We start from the raw sequence: 27621 nt of genomic DNA on the forward strand, positions 1-27621 counted from the left end.
ATGGAGGGTGATGAGGTCAAAGGTTGGACTCCCTTTGAGGTCAGGCTGAAGGGGACGTGATGTAATACTTCCAACAGCCGCTGGTCAGTCGCTGCCGATTGGCTGCTTCATCTCCTCACTTCTGTCAACTTGGCTGCTGCTGTCTGACCCGACTTCTGGGGTCCGAGGGGACAAGGACCACCTTTGAGCCTTCAAATGTTTTGCTGGTTGATGATGATGGCGGTGATGATGGCGGTCTTGCCAGCACCAGCAAGTGACACTGGGCCAGTTGACAGTGAGCTTGAGTATGTGGCATGGGACTCTTCCAGAGCAGTTCCATTTGATGGGGGTGTGGTCAGGTCCTCGTGCACTATTGTGGGTTTATGGGCGGAGTTTGATTAAAAGTGTGAAATGCTGAAAGAAAATCAGGTGTTTTAATGTCCGAAGAAGAAGAATGTGTCCTGCTTCCTGCCCGTGGGTCGGTCTGAAGTCCTTTGTCTCCATGGCGACCAGCTGACGGTGAGTCATAGAACTCAACATCCAAGAAATGATAACTTTGCCGTTTTGTCAAGTCAACTGGATTCTGGTCCCGGACCCAGGAACCAGTGCCCAGTTATTAAAGATCTGAAACAGAAAGCTGATGTGAATCACCTGACCACGAGCTGCTGATGAGCCGGGAGTCACCTTACTGGCGGCGCCCTCAGCTGGCGGAACCGGGTCACTGCAGGTGCGAGTGAGCGGCAGCTGAAGCTCCAATCACGACAGTAAGCTGTTGAGGTGAGTCCGACCTGGAGCCTGGTTCCGACTCGCCGTTGTGTTTTAATGCAAATATGAAATCCAATAACACGTTAAAAAAGTCCCAACGGAACCACGGCAAAGTAAACAGTGGTTCGGTAGCGGTCAGGAGTGGAGCTGATCAGCTCTCACAGCTTCGCTTCCACGAGTTCTGGTGAACCCACCGACGATCAGAAGAATTCACCTGGGAACCAAACGATGCCGGAACGTCACGTGACAAACGCGTCAGTAGTTGAACCGCCGAGTTCCCCTAGAAACGACCGAGCCTGTTTGTTCGGTTCGGTTCCAGGATGAGCGCCTAAACGCCGATGAAGGGGAACCTCGTCAGTTCTGTTGGGACCGGCAGCGCATCAAAGTGGGTCAGACACCAAGCTCCGAGCACGAGGCTGGAAAATGACGGGAGAGCTCACGTGCTCTGAAACGGAACCAAACTGTGAACGCTTGACCGGGCCGGTGCTGCCTGCGAATCGCGCGTCAGGGGAAGCTCCGCCCACCGCCCTGCGAGTCCTAGCTGAGGGCGCTGCGCCCTATTGCAGGGTCAGAATCGAGCGCACCTTCCTACCGGAGGACCGAGCCGTCACACTCAACCGCCGCAGCACGAGCTCGGTCCGGAGGAGCGGAGCGGGTCCCGCCGCCGCCCTCGCGCCATGTTTCACTGACGGTCCCGGATCGCCGCCGCAGCAGGTGAGACCCGCTAACGACCCGCCTGGCGCTCCCGGTCCGCCCGTAGACCGGCGCTGGTGTCGGTGGACCGGTGCTCACCCCCTCAGGTTTGGTGTTGGGGAATAAACGACAGAACCGGGACTACTGGGGTTCTCTGGCCGGTACCGGAGAGACAGCGCCGGAGCACCGGCCGGCGGAGAGCTAAAGACCGCACAGATGATGACGGACGCTCGTACCGGGCAGGTCCACTTCCCGCCGCCATGACAACCGACTCATGTTGCAGTGACCAAACGTGAACCGTGAATCCGGTTCTCCTACATCAGTGAGCGGGGCGAGCTCGAACCCGGAGGAGCAGAGTTCGACTCTTCGTGTTCCGGAACACCGGTGCAGTCCCGGGTCCGCTGTCGGTACCGGTGCAGGGTCCTTGTAATGAACAGAACTCTGTGTGTGTGTGTGTGTGTGTGTGTGTGTGCGCGCGTGTTTCCACCGAGCACGCGCTCAGGTGGCTCGTAGCCATTGTGCGGCCTCGCTGCGGGGATGAGCGAGAAAACGCGGCTCGGTATTGTTCCAACCGAACCGGGGTTACCGGAAGGTCTCCGCGCTCGTGTTTGTCTCCTTTTGTCTGTTGACAGTAACCGTGACACGAACATCTCGCGGTTCTACCGACGGAGATCCGCCGCGGACCGGCATCTCACGGGTTAACAGATTATTGAGCGGCTGCCGCTCAGTACCGGCTGTGTCTACGGTGTGTGGCGGCTAATTAGGGAGGAGCAGGTCTCAGGTGAGGTCACAGGGTCACAGCTGGCGTCTCAGAGTAGCTGAACTGGAACTGAACCCAGCGGCTGGACTGGGTTCTACAAGGACCCACCAGGAAGGGGAAGAACTCCACCAGACAAAGATGGAGGCTGCTGGTGGTGGTGTGTTGCTCTGTTGGAGTGCCGCCATTATTTAGTCTGTGTCACTTTGAGGTCACGTGTTTGTTTCTGCTCTCAGAAGTAAACAGTTGCTGATGTTGAACACTCCAACGACCTTTGACCTGACTCAGCTGTGCTGTCACTTCCTGTTTGGTGGCGAAGGGTTGAGGAGCAAGGTTCCGTGGGAATCGGACGTCCAGCTGGTGTCCTGAAGGACTCCGACTATTTCGGGGTGTTTTTCTGGCCCTGGGTCTCAGCGACCTTCTTCAAATTCACATGTGAACTCAACTCAAAGTATCTGGAGGGAAATACTCAGACCTGCAGCTGCAAAAGTACTACTTGTATTTTCTAAATAAATCTTAGCATCAAAATTAGCGTTACATTGCTAGAATTATGAGCTGGAGTTAATTCATAAACCAACGTGTTGATGAGATGAAAAATCTATATTTTAATTTTTTTCCAGAGTTGCTCCTCTGGAGAGCCTGAATGTCAGACGGACTGGGGAGCAGTCGGCTGCCAGGCGCCTCTCGCTGCTCCCCAGTCCGTCTGACATTTGTTACCCCGATGTAACAGCACCTGCCAGGTGTGCAGCGTGTGTGAATTATGGGATTGAGTCAGGAAACTGGAGACGGGTGAGAGTCGAGTTTCACCTGGAGACTTGAGGTGTGACTGCCGTCCTGGTTGAACCCTCATTGGCTGGTTTCACTGCCGCTAATGCTAGCTGGCTTGCTGCTAACGTGACCGTACAAAGAGTTGGATGGTACCGTTGGCGAGGTGATCAGACGCCTAGCTAGCTTTGAAAAAGCGTGAACAAAATGTGACCTTTTTATCAGGAATGTAATGTTGGTCTCAAAGAAGTAACTGGCATCGGTAAAAGTAATCATTTACTAACAAGGAATGAGTTCCGTTAGCTTGTTTTAGCCTTAAAGAGGTTGTGTTGGTGTTGTTAGAAGCAGAGTTCATATTGAGGAAGCTCAGGTGGGTCCGGCTGGTCTCAGCAGGGCGGGGCGTTGATCCTCCATCGTGTTATTCAGGACGTTGGATGGTTTCTTATCACTGGATCCGTCACTCGGCTCTTATTTTGCCGCCGGCTTTGTGGCTGCTGTTCATCAAAGGCAGGAAACTGCTGTTGGAGGACTCTGCTGTTTGTCAGCTGGTGGATGATTCACCCGCTGACTCACTGCTGAGCACGCGCAGACGTTCACCTTCATGTGTGGCGGAGAGACACCCTGATTGGTTGAAAGTCCCTACACCAGTAAGAAATGTTTCGATCACATGAATTAGCTTCGATATTCAGCGATAAAGCGGTCGTGACCCCTGTCCACGCCGTCTCCAACGTTCCTTGCTTTTTTGATCACGTGCCAATTTTCTCACTGTTCCTCTTTTGTTACCGTGTTAGCCTAGCCGGTATATTTGTAAACAACACGGACAGTGCACGGCATTTCCTGTGTCGCCACTCTCAGTAACCTTTCAACATAAGGGCACGTTAAACCTTAAGCCACTGCAATGACCCTCTGTTTCTGCCGACTTCAACCTGTTGAGGCGACGTGGCAGATTCACTCCCCAAACCCGTGCAGGCGCCCCGCTGCCGCCACAGTTATTCTGAGCCTGTTGAGGGGATTAAAGTCAGCGTTTTCCTGTGGCAGCCACTGCCCACCATGTGTCAGCTGGTCCTCAGGCCCCGCCCTCCTGCTGCTAATGAGCCAGTAATTAAAAGCTTAAGCTCCTCAGTCCTGAAGCTGCAGTTGACCTGACAGCAGACGAGGAGCTTTACCTTCCAACAGGCTTCACCTGGGACGCTACATCCAGGTAGGGCCGCAGTCGAGGGCGCGGCATCTGAGTGCTGCTCAGCCGCTCACAGCTTCAGATTCTAAACAAATTCTTTGATTTAAAAATGCTGCAGCTTCATTTGAGTTAAGGAATTGGTGTGAACAAATTTCTGCAGGCCCCGAAGCCTCCTGCTAACCAACACTAGCCATCCTGTAGCTGCTGGATGCTAGCAGCCAAAGGCTGTGGCGTGATCAGAGAAGCTGTTGCTGTTATTGAGCAGTTTATCGGTCGGGTTAGCATGTAGCATGTAAGTGGTGAGTTCACAAAAACAAAAAATTGTTTGCATCAAATATTATGTTAGTATTAGCCTAAAGTCATACTAGCATTACAAAGGAAATATTAGCAATAACAAAAGTAAATGTCTGCACTGCTGCTATAAGGTGATAATTACAGTACAAGGTAGCGTTAGCATGAACAGAAGACCAGCACCATTGGAAGCGTCCAACTTAGCCATTAAAGTAGCCCTGTAAAGACTTCCATCAACATAAGTACATGAATTAATAAAGTAGTAGTTGGGAAGTAAAAGTGTCAGTTGTCACAATGTTGTGTTCAGCTGCTCATTGTCTCGAGTCACGGATCTCACAGATGGGCTTTTGTGATTTTCTGACTGATCATGTGACTCTGGATGTTTCTATGAAACTGCCAGAATCCACAAATGATGCTGTCTCCAGGGCAACGGCGGCTTCGAACTTACGTTTGACGGATTCAATTGTCGTGAACGTCAAAATGGTGCTGAAATAATGACATCACGATTGTGATGTGGACAAAGTAGGAATGATGGTTTCCATGCTGTGCCTCGCCATGGCAACAAGCTAACAACTTTGAAAGAGCTGGTTTTGTTTGATTGGTTCTTTGTGTAAGTTACAGACACTTGGAAGCCTCAGCAGGTTTCAGGGTCTGACAGCTCTGCGCTAACCACCCGGTACTGCAGACGCTTTAGCAACGAATGAGCCTGGTTCTCTTTCCAGTTTGTAGTTTTGCATCCACGACGACACGAGGAGTCGAGCGTGCCAGCCGCCAGATTAACATCAGTGAGGAGTTGGTGTGGATGATGGAGATTAACGGCCATGACACTCAGAAGCAGTAATATCAGGACATATTGGCCTAGCTTAGCACAAAGACTGGGAGCAAGGGGAAACTGCTAGCGTAGCTCTCCAAGTTCACAGTTCAGAACATTTCTCATCATTTACTGATGATGAGGCCAGGCTCCTGCTACGTGTCACATGTTTACATCGCCATTTTCAGCACCTTAAACTCACAGGATGTGCTCCAACATTGCCGCTGCAGAGGGTGACCTTCCCCTGACCCCCATCCATGTAAATTAAACATGTGACTGCCCCTAAATATTATTGACGGAACTCAAGTGGTGATGCTGACGCTGGTCAGGCTGTGGCGTTGGCCGCGTCGTCCCGCTCAGAATGTAGGTCAGTGTGATCAAACGTGGCCTGAATCAGACGGCAACTCGATCACAAACTGATGAGGCTGCACTTGTTATCGATCTGCTAATTCCATTTCCAGGGGAGCCCCCCCCCCCCCCCCCCCCAGCTGCGTCATGTTCAAATGTTTTTAATTTCCTGTCAAACATTCAGACTGTTTCACGTCTCTCTTATCACTCGTCCTGTCCTCAGTGAAAATGAACCCTGGCGATAGTTCCCACCCTCATCAGTCACATGACGCAGTAGAAGTTTCTGCTGCTGCTAGCTTTAGCATGGAAGCTACTCTGTTTTCATTGTGATTTGGTGCCTTAGTCATTGAGGCGCGTGCTGGTTTATCTGGAGCCGCTCGGGTCGTCCGTGCTCGGTGATTTGTCATTGACCTTCATGGACTCTTTGTCACACAAACATGGTCGTCTTCCTGCAGTTCTGAGGACATTCGTAGAACTGAACTTGTCTCAAACAGACAACTGTCACGTGCATGTCCTCACAGGGACAGAAGACTCGACTCTTTTTACCTGGAACCGTGTGTCAGGGATCATGTTTGAAGGCAGGCGAGCGTAGGTGACGTCCCCCTGAGCGGCGAGGACGGAGGACAGAGGAGGAGGATTAGTTTCACCACATGGACGTAAATCTTATCAATCCTCTTAACTTTCCTCAGCGGCAGCTGTTGTTGTCTCTCCTCTGACACTCAAACCAGGATTTAGTCGAACAAAGAACGTCCGTCTTTCCTCAAAATGTAGAGGATCTCTAACGTGTTGACAGGTAAAACGAAGAACCTCATGATAAACAGGATTTATAACCTGACTATGAACGTAGAACGTGGAACCTGGTCAAATATATCACATATAATCTGTTAGGACTCATCCTGAGTGACTTTGGCCTCAGTGACATCATCTGTAAATATGAGGAGATCAAAGGTCAATGTAGGGCCCCGCCCCTCCAACATCTGCACTCGTCTACGTGTGAAATGTTAAGATTTAATATTCACCAATCCTGAGCAGCTCATTAGAGAAGAGCGATCAGTAGGTGCCAGAGTAGTTACTATTGTTAATATTAATATAATTATTAATATGATTACTATTGTTAATATTAATATAATTATTAATATGATTACTATTGTTAATATTAATATAATTATTAATATGATTACTATTGTTAATATTAATATAATTATTAATATGATTACTATTGTTAATATTAATATAATTAGTAATATGATTACTATTGTTAATATTAATATAATTAGTAATATGATTACTATTGTTAATATTAATATAATTAGTAATATGATTACTATTGTTAATATTAGTATTAATATGATTACTATTGTTAATATTAGTATAATTATTAATATGATTACTATTGTTAATATTAGTATAATTATTAATATGATTACTATTGTTAATATTATTAAGGTTATTATTACTATTATCATCAGCTATTATTTGTCGAAAAGGAGAATCTGGCGGGTTGAAATTTAGTCGTCTGTGACGTGCTGATTGGCAGTCGTGTGTGTGTGTGTGTGTGTGTGTGTGTGTGTGTGTGTGTGTGTGTGTGTGTGTGTGTGTGTGATTCATCGAACACACTCCACCCTGACTTCCAACCGTGAGGAATCATTGGTCATCTGCGTGTAAACGCTGCTGTTTATCAAACAGGAAGTGGCAACCACTGCAGATGGCATCTCCTCCCTGAACAAACAGTGATACTGAGCTGGATCTTTTGTGAGGGACGTGTCTGACCTTTGACCTCTGCAGTCCCACAGATTCATGAGAGTTTTCTGTTGATCATCGGGATGCAGATTTGACACTTGGACGCCGATGTAACAATCAAGAGAACAGAGGCGTGCAATCTAGTCCAAGTATCACAAGCTTCATTGAATGTGGCGAATATGATGATGTCACGCTAAACAAACGTCACATTCTGAAGAACTGTCAGCGCAACATCAAGTCTGATGGAGCTGGATGTCCCTCTGTGGCGCCGCATCTGTCCAGGAGAGATGTCTTGCTCCACCTCGTTTGAATTTCTGTGAATCGTTACCCTTGTGGGAGGAGCTAAGCCCAGAATGCAAATTACCGATCGGGGTAAACCACTCAAACGTGTAATGACAACTCAAGCAGTTGTGCAGAGGCGGTGCTGTATTTTATTGGGAAAAATAGGAATTAAGAATTGTTGATGAATTAGAATTCTGAGTTTGTTGCAATGGTTTCAAGGCCCCGTGGTCTGCCACAGTTTATGGGATAAAAGAAAGGACGAAGGTAAAGTTCACCTCAGAACATGAAAACAAAGGAACCGCGCGTGTTGGGATCTGCTGCTGACTGGAGGGGAGGGTTGATGTCTTCACTTGGAGATGTTAGCCGCTCGTGTTGGACCTCCCATACTGGGATCAGTGGGCCAGTTCCTCCCTGATCATTGCCTCGCAGGTTTGATCTCTCAGGAGTTTTAATTGCAGCCCTCTCCTGCTGCTGGTTGTCACGGATACCGAAGCTCAAGTGGAGCGCTGGGTGAATAAAACATGAAAGGAAGCAGGGAGCTGTGGGAAAAGTAATCACAGCGTCACTGTACATACAGTGTTGGTATTGTCAGCCAGCTCAGAAACGACCTCAAGGTTGTTTAATTTCAGCCGGGACACCCCCCCCACACACACACCACCCCTGCTGGTGGATAGGAAGCATCGAATGACTTGCTAATGAGGTGGCGGGTGGGAACGTCCTCGTGTTCCTGCTGGAGGACGAGCTCACTGGCACGCTGCTTTTGGCTGGTGGGGTGCAGTGGCCCGGGGGGGCCCAAGGATTTAACATGAGGCCACTTTGAACCAAAACATGAGTAAATTGATCTTATTTACCCAGAATCCTCTGGTTCAAGGTAGTCTGTTCAGCACTGCCATTAGTTATGTAGTTGTGTGGAAATAACTAATCTTGTTTGGTCAGTTTTTGTAGTAAACATAAGAATGCCAAGATACAGATGCAATAAACAGACCTGAATATTCAACATTCAGTCTCTATCAGCACAGTGCAAGTCAAGAGGCAGAGCTAGCTAACCAAGCTAACTAGGAAGCATCTGGAGGTCAATACATGAACATAACATTGTGTCAGATGAGTTCAGAGACCCAGATACTCAGTCGGACATTTTTGGTGGAAGCAGAACTTGGTCGTCAACATCGTCTTTTTTGGCAACAGCAGGCTAAAAAGTATCAAGTTAATAAGATCTGGTTTCTGGTGACATACGACTTGACAGCAACAAGACTAGCTAGCTGTTAGCTTGCTGCTAGCTGTCCAACTGCACCGTCATCCCCAAATCAGCATCAAGAGCTTCATAAAGAAGACATCGCACAAGTTTGATTTGTGTGTAACATTGGAAATAACTGTCTTAATATTTAAGGCTGTGTTAAATCATGAAAGCTAATTATCATCTCCCTGTTTGTTCAGCTGACTGTCCACCGGGAAGAAGAATGAATGGCAATGAAATGCCGACCTTTGCTGCCGCCATCTTCGGCTCCTCCAGCAAGTCAGTGACCACCAGTGTGTTGTGTGCAGACACGTCAGCTTGTAGTCGAACTAGATTCAGAGCAAGTCTTTGATGAGGACTAGGTTTTCCAACACAACCAATGTTAAACAAGATGTCAGTTGTGGTGTTAACTTAACATGCTAACAGGCTGATTTTACACGTGCTAACATGATGACCAGTAGATAAAATAATAGAAATTAATAGCTGCTAATAGTCTGAGCACATTTTATTTGTGCCATTTTCAAGTGTGATATTTCCTAATGTCAACAGTATCCGTGTGTTTGTGCCTCACAGCAGCCATGATGGTCCTGAAGCTCCCAAACAGAAAGCCAAGTCCAGTGCCAAAGCTCTGTATGGTGGGTCTACATTGTAATGTTTCTGTCTTCCTCATGAGGCTTCCTTACGCCTGATTTTCACATCACCGACGTTAGCTCGTCTATTAGCCTGCTAACATGAGGCCTCCATACATCGGATTGCCTCATCACTGACGTTAGCTCGTCTGTTAGCCTGTTAACATGAGGCCTCCATACATTGGATTGTCACATCACCGACGTTAGCTTGTCTGTTAGCCCGTTAACATGAGCCTTCCCTACACCTGATTGTCACATCACCGACATTAGCTCGTCTGTTAGCCCGCTAACATGAGGCTTCCCTACGCCTGATTGTCACATCACTGACGTTAGCTCGTCTGTTAGCCCGCTAACATGAGGCTTCCCTACGCCTGATTGTCACATCACTGACGTTAGCTCATCTGTTAGCCCTCTGGCAGGAGACTTCTTCACAACTGATTGTCAAACTTGTTAATCTCGTTTTTTCACAGGATCAGATGAAGTCTTTTACCTTCGCACGTCTTCTAAGCATGAAAAGAAAAGTCAGAGTGAGCAGAATGTGTTTGTCTGTCAAACACCTCCTGTGTGGTTTTCATCAAACTTTAGTGAAGTGTGTTTTCTCTAAAAGTTTTGGCGTGCATGTGGGACTGAGACATGGATTGAGCTGAATATTGAAGTTTTTCTAAAACATGCAGGATAAACGACGTTGAAGATTTACTTTGAAGCTAACATGTCGTTGCCAAGAAACATACATGTAGTCAGCAGGAACCTCGTGTAGGTAAGACAGGTTAGCTTGTCGAATGTAACGACCCCATCTGGCAAATGAAAGACAGACTCAGACATGTAGTTTCACGTAATTAAATTTTAAACTTCAGTATTTTTATGAAGTGATTAATTTCCCACAGTGGTCAAGGTTGTATGTGTGTGTCAGTTTGGCGCGCGCGCATGTGTGTGTTTGGCATGCATGTGTGTCAGTTTGGTGCGCGCGCATGTGTGTGTTTGGCATGCATGTGTGTCAGTTTGGTGCGCATGTGTGTGTTTGGCATGCATGTGTGTCAGTTTGGCGTGTGTGTTTGGCATGCATTTGTGTCAGTTTGGCGCGCGCGTGTGTTTGGCATGCATGTGTGTCAGTTTGGTGCGCATGTGTGTGTTTGGCATGCATGTGTGTCAGTTTGGTGCGCATGTGTGTGTTTGGCATGCATGTGTGTCAGTTTGGTGCGCGTGTGTGTGTTTGGCATGCATGTGTGTCAGTTTGGTGCGTGTGTGTGTGTTTGGCATGCATGTGTGTCAGTTTGGTGCGCGTGTGTGTGTTTGGCATGCATGTGTGTCAGTTTGGTGCGCGTGTGTCAGTTTGGCGTGCGCGCGTGTGTGTTTGGCATGCATGTGTGTCAGTTTGGCGTGTGTGTTTGGCATGCATTTGTGTCAGTTTGGCGCGCGCGTGTGTTTGGCATGCATGTGTGTCAGTTTGGTGCGCATGTGTGTGTTTGGCATGCATGTGTGTCAGTTTGGTGCGCATGTGTGTGTTTGGCATGCATGTGTGTCAGTTTGGTGCGCGTGTGTGTGTTTGGCATGCATGTGTGTCAGTTTGGTGCGTGTGTGTGTGTTTGGCATGCATGTGTGTCAGTTTGGTGCGCGTGTGTGTGTTTGGCATGCATGTGTGTCAGTTTGGTGCGCGTGTGTCAGTTTGGCGTGCGCGCGTGTGTGTTTGGCATGCATGTGTGTCAGTTTGGCGTGCGCGCGTGTGTGTTTGGCATGCATGTGTGTCAGTTTGGCGTGCGCGCGTGTGTGTGTGTGTTTGGCATGCATGTGTGTCAGTTTGGCGCATGTGTGTGTGTGTGTTTGGCATGCATGTGTGTCAGTTTGACGTGCGCGTGTGTGTGTATGCGTGGGGGTTTTGCGCGTGTGTGCTTGTGTGCGTTTTAAGTCTCTACACGACTTCCTGTTTCTTGACTTTGGTCTCTAAAGCTCATGAACCGTCTGCCTGAGGGAACTGAACAGGTTCAGTTCTGAATCGTGGGTCTGGCGTCAGTGTGAGTTTCAGAGCCTTGTGTGTTTCTCACCAGAACAAAGAAAACACTTCACCAAAACCAGCATCAACAGCCTGACAGACACGTCGCAGTACCACGTGGAGGTGAGCACGTCACCTCTGAATATCCCACACCTGTCAGTGGTTTCACTTCGCTTTAATGTTGCTGAGAAACTTCAGGCTGTCAATCAAACACTCTGATTGTGGCCTGCTTCTGTCAGCACCTGACGACGTTTGTGCTGGACCGTAAAGACGGTATGATCACGGTGGATGATGGCGTCCGTCGGCTGCGTCTCCTGGATGCTAAAGGGAAAGTTTGGACACAGGAGATGCTGCTGCAGGTGGAGGAGAGGAGCGTCAGCCTCGTTGACCAGGAGACCAAGGTGAGTCTCGCACGCCGTTGTCATGTTTTTTGGGTGTATTTCACCCCAGTGGAGACGTGATGTCAGCAGCTTATCTGAGCTGGTGGAGGAGTCGGGTCGACGACCAGGTCCGTGACAGCAATGGGATTTGTTGATGTAAATGGCCGGCACTCGCCGCCTCATCTTGTCCTGTCATGATTTTTGTAGCTGATCAGCTCTTTGAGATTCGTATTATGTAACTACCTGGCTCAGACGCGGGTGTTGCTAGGACACAGTGTAAACAAGTATGTTAAGTTGACTCGGTGGTCAAATGATCAGAGAATGAATCCGCTCAAGAAAACACTGAGCAACAGCAGCACACATGATGTCAGACGCCATGATGATGATGACGTCCAGAGCAGGAAGGCCTTGGACGCCACGCCGCTTCCTGACGGGAGCTTAGATTTACGTCAGGCCCCGGTGACAGGAGGCTTGACTATCAGGTGGACCTTAGAACAGCAGTCGTGTTGGCGGAGTCACATTCGCCATGTTCAGGATGTGGGACGTTTCTCCATCGTGTCCCGTCTCATGTTTCAGAACGAGTTGGAGAACTTCGCCATCGGGACGATCCAACACTGCCAGGCGGTGATGAACGCCTGCAGCTACGACTCCATCCTGGCGCTGGTGTGTAAAGAGTCGGGTCAGAGCAAAGCTGACCTCCACCTGTTCCAGTGTGATGACATCAAGGTAGCTGCACTGTGATTGGCTGCTTAGCTCAGAGGTCTGGTTGTCTGAAGGTCACATGGTGAGCTGCGGGTAAACCATAGCAAATTTTCAAACGTATTCCAAGAAGAGTTTCTCAAAGTGGATCTTATTCTTGTCGGTACCTGGGGTTAATTAGCAGAACTAATAATGAGGAAACGATAAACTCACATTAATGGAGGTGCTGGCATCCTGCAGGCCAACCTGATCCACGCTGACATCGAGAGCGCCATGATGGACGCCAAAGGAGGCAAAGTTAAGAAAAGACCTGAGACGCTCAAGTAAGTCTGCTAGTCAAACGCCGTTTCTGGTGCCCTCAGCTGATTGGCTGATCTGAGCTGCCCTGTGTCTGCAGGATGATCCTGAAGAGTGACGGGATCATCCCCCCACCTCCCGCCGCCCCCGCCCCTGAACCTCCAGAACTGCCCAATCAGGTGGATGTGAAGAGCCGCGCAGCCGCCTGGTCGGCCTGGACCAGTGAGCTGCATGGTTGTAAGTGATGTCACTGGTGTGGTTTCAGCAGTGACCCTGCCGTTATCTCAGGAAAACAAAAGCCTTTGTGAGGTCACGATACATTCAGCCATGACCACCAGAGTTCACCCTTCCTCAGCTTCCTCTGGGCCTTGACCAGGGTCCCTGTAACCATGGAAACACAGAGGAGGTGGAACCTCTTCTGATGAGTTCTTTTCCTGTCAGCAGATGAGAAACAGCGGCGACTATCGGAGGACAACAGGTTGGTGGAGACGGCAGCAGCCAAAGTGGATCAGGACGTGGTGAGGAAGCGTTTAGATCTCTGTGGTGAACCTGTAGATTAGAACCCTGAGGGGGTCTGCGGGGCCTCCCTCCTCCCCCATTGACTCAGTGGCTGCCGCGGCATCCTGGTCTTCCTCACCATTGTCCCGCAAATACATGTTGATCTTAATCATAGAAGGTCCCCTGGAACCGGAGAGAACCGGCTCCTCCATCAGACACAGAACCTTTGAGGGTTAAAATTTCTTTGTAAACAAAGATCAGTATAACAACAACTTCATCGTGTTCCTTTGGTTCTTGGTCCTCAAGTTGGACTAAAACAAATGAAACGAATTGGAACTAAAAACCGTAAAAGTCTGAACAAAGTGAGAGAGAAATTAAATCAATAATCAATAGAAAGTAGCGGTGGTTTTGCTGACGGCGTGGAGGTCGAGCGTGGACGATCCACGCTGACTGGCTGCGATCCGGCTCCAGTCAGACCACCGAGTCAGCCTCCTTCCAAGCTGCTTGCATACAAAGAACAAGCAGCTTGGAAGGAGAACCGTTCTCCCTGCTGGTGGTTCAGGTTAATCATTAACAGCTGCATAGTTGATCCGTCAGAACAAACGCCAGCTCACCAGCAGCCTGAGGTGCCATGATAAGAGCCTGGGACACGCCAGCACTTCAGAGGCCACCGCCGTCTCCAGAACACGGAACCAAACTCCACAAACAAATCGTCACGTTAATGATTGATCAGGCACATACTCAGTGTTTCATGCGAACCTGGTCTACGTCTATCAGAACCTGGTCCATGTCTATCAGAACCTGGTCCATGTACATTAAGACCACACTGTTAAGACCAATCTTGTTTGCAGCAAATCCTGAACCACCTCCTGGACGACATCGAGTTCTTCATCACCAAACTTCAGAAAGCTGCTGAGGCGGTTAACGAACTCTCCAGGAGGAAGAAGGCCAAGAAGGGGAAGAAGAAAGGTTCAGGAGGTGAGGGTGGTTACCTGCTGTCTCACGGGATTGTGGGTATTTTGTCAATCAGTTTGATTGACGGCACACAGACCAGCTGCGTGAGTTGTTCTCTGTCCACTAGAGGGCGTGCTGACCCTGCGGTCCAAACCTCCAGGAGAGGACGAATTTGTGGACTGTCTGCAGAAGTTCAAACACGGCTTCAACCAGCTGGTGAGTCGGCGCCTTCGCCCGCAGCTTCAGCAGCGTGATGTTGCAGATGATTGACAGCTGCTTTGCTCTGGTCTGCAGGGGAAACTGAAGCATCACATCCAGAACCCGAGTGCTGATGACCTGCTTCACTTCCTGTTCACGCCGCTCAGGATGGTCTGTCGCCCATCTTTTGGTTCCATGTTTGCATTTTTCTCTGATGCGTTAACCAGTCTTGTGTGGCCTGTGCTGCAGGTCATCCAGGGGTCGGGCAGCGTGGAACTGGCCCGGAGCGTCGTGGTTCCTCTGCTCACCAGGGAGGCCATCGATTTTCTCCACACTGCAGGAACAGCAGAGGAGAGACACTTGTGGGTGGCGTTGGGAGACGGCTGGACCAAATGCAGGTAACGTGACCACATTCAGCTGTCAGATGGAGGCGTTGATCTGCTGAAGGAAGCAAGGGGCGGACTGTCTGAGCACCAGCGGGCCGTCTGTCTCGCCATGTGTCCTCTGGCAGAAGACACTTTACAACAGATGAGTGGTGCGATGGCGGTAGACTGGTGGCCACTGGCGTTGACCGTGCCGTGCTGTGTTGGCAGGTTGGAGTGGCCAAAGGATCAATACTTCCCGCCCTGCGAGCTGAGGTTTCGGGATGGCTGGGAGCCTCCGACAACGTCTCAAGAGCAGGAGCTGACGCAGCCAGCCGAGAGTCTGGCGAATGGCGAGATCCAGAGGGGGGAGGAGCTGCAGATGCGACTGGCCCAGGAGGTGTGGCTCCAGGATCCACGTTCACGCCTGTAGTATTACAGCCTGAGTCACGCTAACGCCTTTGTGTTGTGTGCTGTCAGCAGGCGGCGGTGCAGCAGTTTCCTGCAGATGGGTACGCCTTCAGCAACTACAAACGCATGCAGATTCTGGACCAGGACTCGGCCATGGCTGCTTTTAGACAAGCCATCAGCCGCCATGTGGACCGGTAACTTTGAGGTCACATGACGCCTTGGAGAACTGCTCCCCGTTCACTTGAGTCTCTTCCTGCTCGTCATGCTGGGTGTTTCCGGGTCATTTCTTTTGTTTCCACTGTTGTTTGTTTCATCGATTTTCCCCACTTGTCAACTTCAACACTGCACTTCCTTACTGAGACATGTCAGAGACGCTGTTTACACCTGCAATGAAACTGACGCGTTAACCAGATGACTCCATCTTTAGGGTGTCTTTCTACAATTCTACAATTTCATTTAGCAGACGCTTTTGTCCAAAGCGACGTACAACACAAGCAAGAATTCAGACTTAATTAAGGAAAAGTCCATAGGAAGCGCCAAAGTGCTTCAGTTGTGATTTGGTCACAGGTGCTGCCATCTAGTGGCAGAAGAAGTGTCGCCCCCCTCCCTTTTTTTTTTTTTTTTTTTTTTTAATATAACAAACATACAACATGACACAACCCAGTTAGTGCTACATAGTCACTGAGTGCTGGGTCTTGGACCCTCTGACTGATTCTACCCCAAAGAGGAGCAGAGTCAGGTTCAGTGCCTCGGTGCTCTCTGAACAATTGAGTCTTCAATTGTCTCTTAAAAGTAGAAAGGGACTCAGCAGAACGCACAGAGTTCGGTAGTTGGTTCCACCATTTGGGAACAACAGAAGAGAAGAGTCTGGCTAGAGATCTGGAGCAGCGCTGGGCTGGAAGCACCAGGCGTCTTTGGCATGCAGAGCGTAGTGGGCGAGAAGGAGAGTAGACCTGGATCAGGGATTCCAGGTAGGCTGGAGCCGTTCTTGGGATTGTTTAACGTGTTCTTGTCATGGAGGTCGTCCCTCTGATCAAAACCACATGCGGTGGTTGGATGATGTCATGCAGGGACAGAAATAGTTGGACTCTTTTCTACCAGGACCGTTTTGGTGAGGAAGGACCTGTGTTCTAAACATGGCGGCTGACCTGCTCGTGCACACCACAAACATGGCGGCTGACCTGCTCGTGCACACCACAAACATGGCGGCTGACCTGCTCGTGCACACCACGTCTTGGAAGAAAACGCATCATTTCCCCCATTTTTAGTCAGCTGACCAAAACTCTGCTCTTTGTGGTTTCAACCTGATACGCCTCGACCACCAGGTGAACGCCACCTCCTGTGACCAGCTGTAGATGCCACTGACACTAATGTGCTATCTTGGCCCCACCCCTGACACGTCTGACCAGTAAGAGTGCAGAGTGACACATCTCCTAGATGGGAGAACGAGCTGAAGGCGACTCAGTGGAAGAAATGTTGTGTAACATTTAGCCAACGGATGCCAGGGTTTAATGGCTTCTTCATTGGTCCTGCCCCTGGCCACGCCCCTCCTCCGGGTCTGGGGAAATTGATTTACCCTCATCTGGTTAACGAGTCAGGTTTACAGGTGTAAAATCTCGATGGTGTCTTCCTGTCAGCTGTGAAGGCGGGACACTTCTCCTCGGCTCTGCTACTGCATCGTCATGTAGTCGCCTGAGTTTGGTAGCCGTTTGATGAGAGCGATGGCTCCTTTGATATTAGTGGTATTATCAGGGTTGTTATTGGTAGTAGTAGTAGTAGTAGTAATAGTAGTAGTAGTAGTAATAGTAGTAGTAGTAGTAATAGTAGTTGTAGTACCACCGGCTGAACAGGGAAACGATTTCCTTGATGAACAGATGATTATGACTCAATTAGCAATCCAACCATTAATTTAATTTTAACTAAAAATGGGCTCATCGTCATTATTTGTATGCACAGCATCCTAATAATAACAATAACGATAATGAAATAATAGCATTCGAATAATAACGACCTGAAGAGCGACTTCATCGGATGTCATTGCATTCACTCTGATTTCCTGGGAAATGTAGTGATGTGATTGGTCGTTTGTTTTTCAGAGGTTTTGATGCTGACTGCAGAAGCCAACCACAAATTTTTGCCAAATCCAAATATGACTTTGTGGCGAGGAACAACACGGAGCTGTCGGTGCTGAAAGATGAGGTGGTCGAGGTAGAGGAGCCAGGGAGCGATCCCTCGAATGTTGAGACATGTTAATAGCATGATAATAACGGAACCCTAACATGATCATGGGATGTTGACGAGGGGGTTGAATTCCCCTCAGGTCCTTGATGACAAGAAGCAGTGGTGGAAGGTCCGTAATGGCGCAGGGTCACTGGGCTACGTGCCAAACAACATCCTAGAGATCACCAAAGCGGTGGACATGACGGGCCGAAGCGAGCCCATCTACAGCCACACCATCCAGGTACGTCCCGTCCCGCTGCGGCAGCATCCACAGCGCCCCTCGCCTCCGCTCACCTGACCTCTCTGTCTCCCACTCTGAAGCTCATGATGCCAAAGAAGGAGTTTGAGTTGTTCAAGGTAGGATGGAGGACGTCCACCTGGGATGTCCCGCTTGCTTTGCTGTGCTTTTAAAGGAACAGTCTCACATTTGAGGGGGAAATGACAACAATGATGTCATCTCGTGCTCAATCAAGTCAGCGCCTCATGTTCAGACCAAAAGCCTCATTTTCCTGCGGTATGCATGGCCCACTTCCTGTCATCCACCTGATCAGAACTCCATCCAGAAGACTAGCATTGTGAGCGTTGTTGGCTTGTTGCTATGGTGACAACCCTGACCAATCATGAATTCCTGCTTTGAACAAATCGACATCATGATGTCATTATTTCAGCATCATTTTGATCTTTATTACGATCAAATCTGTATTAATCACATCATGACCCAGAGACCACAGCGGTGACCAGGTCATGACTCAGACATGACGGCTGTGATGATGTCACGACCAAGACGGGATGGTGTTCGCGCCTCCTCCTTTGGGTAAACATGCACTTTGTGTTTGGTCTGAACACACGAATGTTGTTTTCCTCTCCTGAAGAGGCTACGCTAACAGTTTCCCCTTGCTGGCAGTCTTTTATGCTAAGCTAGTCTCACTAGCTTGGGCAGCTAGCAGAAGCTAAATGTCAGACTCTTCCCTCTGTGAGTGTTTTTAGGGTGTGACGTGATCAGTAGAATAGATGTTGATGCCCCTGAAGCACAGTAACCTGTAGCTGTGTCCTCTAGCCAGTCTGAACTGTTCATCATTACATTTCCATCATGACAATGTCTTCTGTTTCATGTCACATGGGCAGCAACTGCTGGGAGAACTGAACGAGGTAAACCAAGTAGCTTCTTTGAGCGCCTGAACAAGTTAGAGCCTTGTTGTATTTCCACTTTGTGCCACAAGGGGAAGAAATGAGTCCGTGCTGCGTAGGTACTCATAGAACCTGGAGTTGCAGTACGTGACTATTGACCTCTCTCCAGAAGACTTCCTTTCAGCCTCAGACCACCACCTCGAAGCAACTTTAAATTCTTGACCAAAATAGTAGTCACTGTTTTCATTGTCATGTGGTGTCGGTGCTTTACCACCCCGGCGGTGAGGGTCTCATCGGCTCCTCTGCTCCAGAGCCTCTGAACAAACATGCATGGAGAGTTTCACCTTCAGCTCATGCTAAGGAAGTTAGCATTTCCTTTTTCACACAATAACCATGGACGTTCCACTGTTTTTGTAACATGCTGCCCTCTGCTGGTTTTGAGTGAAACATGCGGCACCTTGTTGTTCATGTAACATTTCTGAAGTGTCAATTCATGGCTTTGTTTTCATTCTTGAAGAAGTTATGTATTTAAGACTCGGCAGTTGCCCACGTCAGTTGTCTGGTGACCAATCACAATCTGTCCTGCCAGACGTGACCTCTGAGAGGGCGGAGACTCCAAAACAGGGGAAGTTCTATGAGCTCATTATTCTTTAAAACAGCATGAAGCTTATTAGCTGCACAGGCCATGCTAGGATGTCTCACAGTCATTGGCTCATCTGCCAACTGAGCTAGTTTGCGTTGACAGGTGAGCATGTTGGCTGGCGAGCTGCAGTCCTTTCACAACTATTTAGAAAATAAACCTTTTAATAGCTACTGACGATTGTGTAAAGTAAAGGTTGATGCTGCTTCGGTGACATGTGACCTCTGCTAACGAGATTGTTCTAGCACTTAGAGCCTGAACGGACCAGACAGGCCGTTAGAGACGCACGGAACTCAGTTTAGACGGTGAATCCGATTGACCTCAAGGTCCGTAAGTTCTTAAGATTTTAGTCAAATCATGCGATCATCTTGTTCCTGTGAACGATTCAAACCTGATTCTCGTAAACAGCTGACAGGTGATGTAGCTGCCGGGCAGTGCACCAGCTGATTGTCTTGCCATTAGTAACCGTCAGGCAAGCAGAATTGTCAGGTGTGACGTTGTCCACCTGCTGTCCTTCAGAAGCAGACCACGAGGGCGGACCACCTTCCATGTAAACCGGTCGCCACACCCATGCCTTCAGCTCCCACGCCAACCCCCCCAGGGCCCTCCAGGCTCCCCACGCCCCCGCTGCCACCCCCGACTGCTGAACCCGCCAAGCCGGCCATCAGCAGCAGCACAGTCAGCCGCCAGAACAGCACCACGTCCAGCGACACTGGCAGCGTGGCCATGAGAGACCACGCCCAGCAGAAGCCTGCACCTGTGAACCGTGAGTCAACCTGCCATAGCATTAGCATGTTAGCATGACGCCATTCTAGGTGCCCTGTAAAAAATGAATGTGACTGTCCCAGTCAATGTCCCAGTCCCAGCCAAGAATGTTGACCGCTGCATGATGAGTAAGATGGACGCCGTTACATGGACATTTTTGAAAGTACATGTGGAGGATTTCATAAATGTGAACTCAGTCATGGTGGAGTGTCAATGGTGAGAGTCAGATTGATGTTTTTCATGGGTTTCCTCTGACTTTTTCATAGAAACCCATCGTAGACATTTTCATGTTGGTCTGTGGACGTGTCCTCTCTGCAGGCAGGAAGTCCAACATGGAGGAGGTCCAGGACGAGCTGATGCATCGGCTGACGCTCGGCCGCAGCGCTCAGAAGAAGCTGCAGGTTCCGAGTCGTGGCAGCAGCCAGCCGGCGGTCAGCATCACCTACGAGTCCTCGCCCGACGATGTCCGCGGCTGGTTGGAGGCCAAAGGCTTCAGTCCAGTGTGAGTTTGCCAGGGTGCTGCGCACCTATACATCACACTGTGATGTCACCTGATGATGGTGTCTCGTCATGTCCTCTGCAGCACCATCACCAGCCTCGGCGTCCTCACTGGCGCCCAGCTCTTCTCCCTCAACAAGGAAGAGTTGAAGACAGTTTGTCCTGACGACGGCGCTCGCGTCTACAGCCAGGTGACCGTCCAGAAGGCTGCACTGGAGGTGAGCGTCAGTTATGATGTCACTCATGATGTCACGTTTAATAGCCCTGCATTTTCTCTGAATCCAGAACAAGACATGCGATACCTCTCTTCAGAATTCTGAGGAAATCAAAACTATGGGCGCTTTAACGTGTTGTTGAAGTAGATGATTCACTGATTCATTGGAGGACAAAGAGAAGTCTGAAGGGTTGAAGTTTTTGACGCGTGTTCTCAGAGCACGTGTTGCTCGCTGGGTGGTTCAGGTTCTGGCCCTGTGGCAGTAGAGCTCTCACAGCTGATTGGTTCCTCTGAGGAACACAAGCAGCAATAACCTGGAGGAACTCTGCACTAAAGATGCGTTTAGTTCTGGGGGCCCAGACTCTCGTGAGGGTCTTTGCTGGTCATGTTTAAATGAGGGCGTTTTCATACCGTGATAGAAAGTACAGATGATCATCCACTTACAGCTGAGAGACCATGAAGATGCTAATGACCTCCACCTGCTGAGGTGGCAGGAACGCGACCGGCTCTCCGCTGAGCTATAGAGCAGTGCAAGGATGAGGTCATTTTTGTTGTCCAGCAGGAAGTCTCCCAGGCTTCCCTCCACCAAAGGCCAGCAGTATTGTGACATCATCTCCACCGTTAGCTGGTTAGCATGCTCGGGTATTCTAAGGCTGCAGGTGTTTGTCTGGCCGCAGGTCTGTTGAGGGTCTTTGTCTTGATGTTTTCTACCCCCCAACTCTGGCGAGGTCTGGTGTGTGGTGTCTATTTCCCACCTGCAGGTCTTCTTCTGACCCTCCTTTGATCTTCTGAGTCTGTTGCCACATTCTCTCAGGTATCGTCTTTATGCAGAATCTCACGCCGCTCTTCTGTTGGCCAGATTTAAGAGTCCATGAAATCAAAATGACCACATTTGTTTTTACAACGTCAAAGTTTTTTGTTTTGTTTTGTTCATTCCTTTTGGTGACTTGGACTGCACCGACTTGACAGAGACTTCAGCTGGGGACCTGCTGCTGACCCTGATGTGGGATTTGTTGTTCTGGAGGGTTAACCAGTCCTGAGCAGACCTGTACTTGTTGGTCTGTACTTGGAATGCAAGTCCCTCAAGTTTAGACTTCTTTGTCTGCATGTTGAACGTTTTAATATCAAATCCAGAACCACAAATCCCAAGAACGGACTAGTTGTCTGGGGTCCAGCTGTCCTTGATGTCAGAGACTTTCAGTGTTATCCTGGACCTGCCTCCCCTGAGGTGGGACCAGCTGCACTGGTTCTGGGGTCTCAGTCAACCGGGTTTTCCATCAGAGGTTCTGCTAACGTGGAGAATCTGGCCATCAGAATTGGGCTCTTTTCTTGTGTTTCAGCACTTAAGTGCAGCATCCGTATTATTTTTCCGTGTTGACGCAATAAAACTTCCCTACAACCCCGAGTGTACCTGAATGCCCCACCTCCAGTTCACCTGTAACCCTCACCTGGAGCCCTCTTACCCCGCCCCGTGTAGACACCAGGATGTAGAGCTTCTTTTGGCTGAAATGAGATCTGAACAAACAAATTTGTGATCTGTGTGCTAGCTCAGCTGTGATTAGCCACCAGCTATTGAGTGAGTCGGCGCAAATGACCGCCGCAGCTCAAGTTTCATTCCACCCTCTGGAAAGGACAGCGTTTTGTACAAGCTGGGGTTTCATTTGAGACGTCCGATGCGTCATCAATCAGTTTCCTCCACCAGTTCGCTCAGATCAGGAGGCTATTTACAAAAACACTGGCAACAGGGAAGCTAGCAAGCAAACAAAAGAACTCGCACTCTGCAGGAGGTAACAAGTGAAGTCTGCCGTAACAAAGTGCTGCTCCACATCCAGCCTGTTGGTCCAGGTGCTGCCTTCCTCACAGGTGGATCTCTCACCTGTCTGCATCCTGACAAGCCACACAAACTTCAACACTGACACTTTCAACTTTTCACTTCTTTCTCCTGCATGTGCGACACTGTTCTTTTGCCTCGAGTGTCCTGTTTCTCGGAGGTAAACTGAACATTTCTGGCTCCTATAAATCCATGGAGGTTCAGAGCGACGGAGGCCGAGGTGGTTGAAACTGAACTTGTCTCAGTCTGAAATCACAGCGATGAAACCAGGTTGTACAAACGAGATTTTGTCATCTAAAACATGTAAACATCAAGATTTGACATGAGGTTTCATTTCTGCTTCAGTGTTCAGTGATTAAGACTTTTCAGAGATTCCTACAAACCAAAAGAAGACGTATATTTGATTTTATCATGTCAGCTGTCGCAGCAACCAATAGATTTGAACCTAAACACAGCCGGTCTGCCGTCCGCCTCCGGATCAGCGCAGGTAAGTAGGAACCTGGTTAATGTCTTTGAGAAGGTTTCAGTCGGGATCTCTGGACCAGATTCACCTGCACCTGGTTTCACAAAGATCAGATCACCTAAACATTGTTGTTCCTGTGAACCTCCACGGATCCTGTTTGTGGAGGCACAGCTGGCAGACGTCCTCATGGGCGGAGTCAGTACAGCTCCCAGTTGTATGGAGGATGAAAATGACACTTAAATTACTAATTAAAAATAGTGAAATTCAAATGTCAACCATGATATATAATGCATACATACATGAGAAAAAATAAATCGCTAAGATTACTGAAATACATGAAGGCAGATTTGCAGAAATGGACCAATAAATCAAAGACCAGTAACCATGTTACTATCGAGTTCAGCCTTTATTTGAGTCACTTCTTCCATTTTAACATCTGTATTAATTCGTTAACGGGTTTGAAAAATGAGTAGTTTTTCATTGTCCATGCATTTTTATTAAAGATTACAATTTTTAGCCCAATTAAAAAATTAAATAATTGTTTCTGTTTTGTTCATTTGGATCAGATCTTTGCGGAACCACTTTTTAAAACCTGAAGAGTGGGGTTTTACCCAGCATGCACTCTGGCCCAACCAGCTGACTGTAGAAATGTTCATCCTCATGCTCTTTACAGCTTGCAGCAGCAGACGCCAAACGCTCCCTGGCACCTATGGAGGCCGCTAGCTGTCTCTACATGAAGCCAAATCAAATAACGAACACAAATAGTAACAGTACTAATACAGTGATAATGGAGTATTTGATCCAGATTAGAAGAACAAGCATTTACTTATTGTCCGATGAGGTTTAGAGAAACCGCCACTACTTCACGGTTGAGGTAAACTGAAGACGAGTCTGGAGTGTGTTAGCTTTACTCCTCTGATGGAAGCTGGTAGCTCCAGCCTACATTAGCGTCAGAGAGGTAATGAGAGCACGAAGAAACACGAATGCTAGCCTTAAAAAGTCATGGTAACAATTATAAAGTAAAGGATGATGTTTTGGTTAATCATAACAGAGAAAGTGATGTTAGCGTAGCGCCGTAGCTGCTGCCGCTCTTTGCTTGAGGCGAGCAGCTCCGTGCTACTTAATAATTCTCAAAGAACTGTTAGCATTAGAATGTTGGTAAAGCTCAGTAGCAGCCTGTAGGATGTGTTGGTATTAAAGACCTCAAGTTAGAATAAACATGGCCTCAGAGGATCCACATCATGCTAGCATGAACAGAAAGTTAGCATGGGGGGATCTTGTGAGCCCCAGGAAACATGAAAACATGAGGATTGAAGTTGTTCCCGATGCTGATAGACAGGCGGATTGGTCGAAGAGGCTCATGTAAGCACAGCCAGCGTCTGAACCCAGAGGACCTCCTCGCCACAGGTCTGAACCAGTTTGCAGCGGTAACGGCAGCAGCTCGCTGGCTTGTTGAGTCACTCAGCTGATGGTTGCTTGGCCTCCTCTAACCAGCTGTTTCTGTCTCCTCCCTCTGCTTCCGGCTTCCCCCTGGACTTCTTCACATCTCGGCAGAGGAGTTCCGGCTCGGAGCTCCAGGAGATCATGAGGAGGCGGCAGGAGAAACTGGCAGCCAGCACGTGTGACTCAGGGGTGGAGTCTTTTGATGAGGGCAGTGCCCACTGAGTGCCACGTGCTTCCATCCTTCCTTCTTCACTTCACACTTTTATTTCTTTCAAAATGTAGCCTGCTGTTCTCTCACACTCTTGATCCTCAGGCGGCGGCCGACCATGAAGAGTTTGTGGAGATCATGCGACGCAGACAGGAACTGCTCAGCTCCTCTCCATAACCGCGACAACCTTCGGGCGCTCCTGAATATTCCACCACGTTTGTCTGAAGTTCTGGTGGAAGTTGAACCTGCTCAGAATTTCCCTTTCCAAAGCGCCGCTGCTCAGTAATGATGAGGCGAGGACGGCCGGTGTGTTGTTGTGTTTGTGCATCACTTGTATTTCGATCACATTTGAGGCGGCGTTTGGCTCGACGCCTTGACGTTGTCTGATAGCGGTCTTGTTTTTAGTTTAAAGATTTCATCGCTGAACTCTTGGCCAACACTCACATCTCAAGTTTCTCGTCGCAGCGTAAACGCTGCTGCTGATGATCAGGGAACACTCCCGGCGCTGCACCAACACCCTGCAGCGCCAGAATGAGGCAGGGCTTCGTGTGCTCCCTCGCCCACCATTGGTTATCAACTATGTTTCAAGACAGAAACGGAGGTATCCTCACCTGTGCCCTGGGTGAAGAGTCTGGATGTACACCTGACAGACAGGGGTTCCAGCTGAAGCTTCCTCCTGGGAACTTGCAAGTTATGTTAAGTTGGTTCTAATGAGTTCAACTGGACAAGGCTAACGGAGGCTAACGGAGGCTAACGTGTGTGTTGAGGCTCACCAACCCTCAGGATGGTGGGGATGTCCACACACTGGTGCGTTCCGTTGGTAGCAACACCTAAAAATCTGTTGATCTTTTTTTGAGATCAGGACGTGTCTGAAGGTTGTTGAACATCAACATCAGAATTCTGACTGTCAGAAAACGTTTGAAATCCTTGTGATGCACAAACCTGTAGCTCTCATTCAGGGTTGCCAACTGTCCCTGCAGCAGGCGCCGGGGCCTGCAGAGGGCGCTCGTGGCAGCGGTCCTTCCTCTGCCCTCTTCAACATCTCCACTGTTTACGTTTGTTGTCTTCCAATTTCCCCTGAGAGACAAAGAAACTCAGATTAACCTTAAAGACCACGGTTTTAAAAGCAGGTGACGAGGGAGGGGAGAGAAAGCCAGACCTCATCACTCATTAAAGATCAGGAACCTTTGTTGTTGTTCTGGATTTTTAATGTTCTAACTGAAGTCTTTGCCTCACTCGTCCTCATGTTTTTTAGGTTGTGGTTTCAGAATGAAGATGAAACCATGAGATAGACCTCACACACACACACACACCCTCGTTGGGAGTTGGCAACCCTGGCCCCTCACGGTTCACCATCACACTGACAAGCAGTGAGCTGGTGGTTGTTGGTTAGAGACGTTACTTCATCTTTATTCTGTGGTGACGCTGAATGTGAATGGAACTGATGGCTGCTGATCGACTGGAACTTCATGAGAAGCCAATCAAGGATCAGAATCAAGGATCAGAATCAAGGATCAGAATCAAGGGTTAGAATCCAGGATTAGAATCAAGGATTAGAATCAAGGATCAGAATCCAGGGTTAGAATCCAGGGTTAGAATCAAGGATTAGAATCAAGGATCAGAATCCAGGGTTAGAATCAAGGATTAGAATCAAGGATCAGAATCCAGGGTTAGAATCAAGGATTAGAATCCAGGGTTAGAATCAAGGATTAGAATCAAGAATCAGAATCCAGGGTTAGAATCAAGGATTAGAATCAAGGATCAGAATCCAGGGTTAGAATCAAGGATCAGAATCCAGGGTTAGAATCCAGGGTCAGAATCAAGGGTTAGAATCCAGGGTCAGAATCAAGGGTTAGAATCCAGGATCAGAATTAGTGATCAAATCCATTTTAGAGTTGCAATCAGCTTTTTTTTTTTTTGTTGCACAGAATGAGAAAAACATGACGTAGGAGGCGACTGGGAATCGATCCTGTGGACGATTCCCAGTCGCTGCTTCGTTCATTTTCCCTCAAAGCTGTTGAAGACTTCCAAGAGGTCAGAGGTCATCCAAGCACTGACATGAATGTAGCTGTCCGGCAGGACCGGGACCTGGGTCCCAGTCCAGATCCATGTGTGACTGTAATGTGCTGAGCAGATAAAGGACGATCCGGCCGCTGGCCAGAGGGGTCAGGGGTCAATTTGTCTTAGGGACACTGGTAGCACATTAGCGATGCTAGCATTAGCAGCCGTGGCTGAAAGGGAGGTGATGCGTTCAAGGGTCAGGGTTCGTCTCCTCCGGACTCGGCCCTTAAGGTTTTGGGGGTAGCACCGCATGCTAACCATGCTAGCTGTGTGAAGAAGCACGAGCTCATGACAAGTCCACGTGTTTAGTGTTCATGGTGCCTTTTCCGTATGAATATACAAATATTAAATCATTCTGAAATAAAAGGGTTCCTAAAATCACCCCGCAACCTCGAGTTTTCTTTCAACCCTGAAGCACAAAGGAGCTCCACTCTTGATGTGAATGGAGGCGCCCAATGACAACGATGGCCGTCACCGGTGTCACTTCCGGGACTTCAGGCCGGGGGCCATGACCCCGTCTCCAACAGGAGAGCCGAACGCGGGAGGTTTTCTGTTCTCTGCTGAGCAGCTGAGGTTCACGCTTCTCACGCCCAGGTGTACGTCGAGGGCCACGCCCACTCCGAGTCTCCCATTGACCAGAAGACTGACGTCACCGCTGAACTGTGTTTGCGGTTTTCCCGGAAACAGGACTCATTAATTAGAAGTTGAATGAAACTGAGTCAAGAGTTCCGTCCCTGCTGCCGCGTCCCGCCCGGCTCCGGTCCGCGTCCCCGGCGTGTTGAGGACGTGGCAGGACTCCGCTGCTCCTTTGCTCCGCGTTGAGTTGTCCTCGCCTCTGATTGGTCCACGCGTCTTGTTTACTTCCGAGTACCAATCAGAAGCGAGAGCGATGA

The 27621-nt window shown here is 48.9% G+C and overlaps 1 protein-coding gene across 13 annotated transcripts; it reads left to right on the forward strand.

The window, feature by feature from the left end:
- Nucleotides 1–612: 612 nt before the first annotated feature.
- eps8a (EGFR pathway substrate 8a, signaling adaptor) lies at nt 613–27346 on the forward strand. 13 transcript variants are annotated; one of them, XM_086201518.1, is made up of 24 exons: nt 976–1458; nt 9043–9121; nt 9416–9477; nt 11514–11581; nt 11698–11859; nt 12415–12564; nt 12778–12860; nt 12935–13071; nt 13276–13352; nt 14184–14310; nt 14414–14502; nt 14581–14655; nt 14734–14882; nt 15078–15246; nt 15327–15451; nt 17354–17465; nt 17578–17718; nt 17799–17834; nt 18603–18626; nt 19765–20011; nt 20329–20512; nt 20594–20726; nt 21484–21536; nt 24571–27346. In XM_086201518.1, the coding sequence occupies exons 2-23, from the start codon at nt 9066–9068 to the stop codon at nt 21493–21495; spliced, it is 2418 nt and encodes an 805-aa protein (XP_086057644.1). In that variant the 5' UTR covers nt 976–1458; nt 9043–9065; the 3' UTR covers nt 21496–21536; nt 24571–27346. The 13 variants fall into 13 exon arrangements, 12 of the variants coding, with proteins under 12 accessions (XP_086057635.1, XP_086057645.1, XP_086057644.1 ...); XM_086201509.1 differs by lacking the exons at nt 976–1458; nt 21484–21536 and adding an exon at nt 613–756 and having other exon boundaries at nt 24571–27342; XR_015112409.1 differs by having other exon boundaries at nt 975–1458; nt 20594–21536; nt 24571–24669.
- The last annotated feature ends 275 nt before the right edge of the window (nt 27347–27621 follow it).

This window comes from Aulostomus chinensis, chromosome 4 (assembly GCF_037954235.1).
Source record: "Aulostomus chinensis isolate RoL2024-O1b breed Wild chromosome 4, RoL_Achi_v1.0, whole genome shotgun sequence".
Lineage (NCBI taxonomy): Eukaryota > Metazoa > Chordata > Actinopteri > Syngnathiformes > Aulostomidae > Aulostomus > Aulostomus chinensis.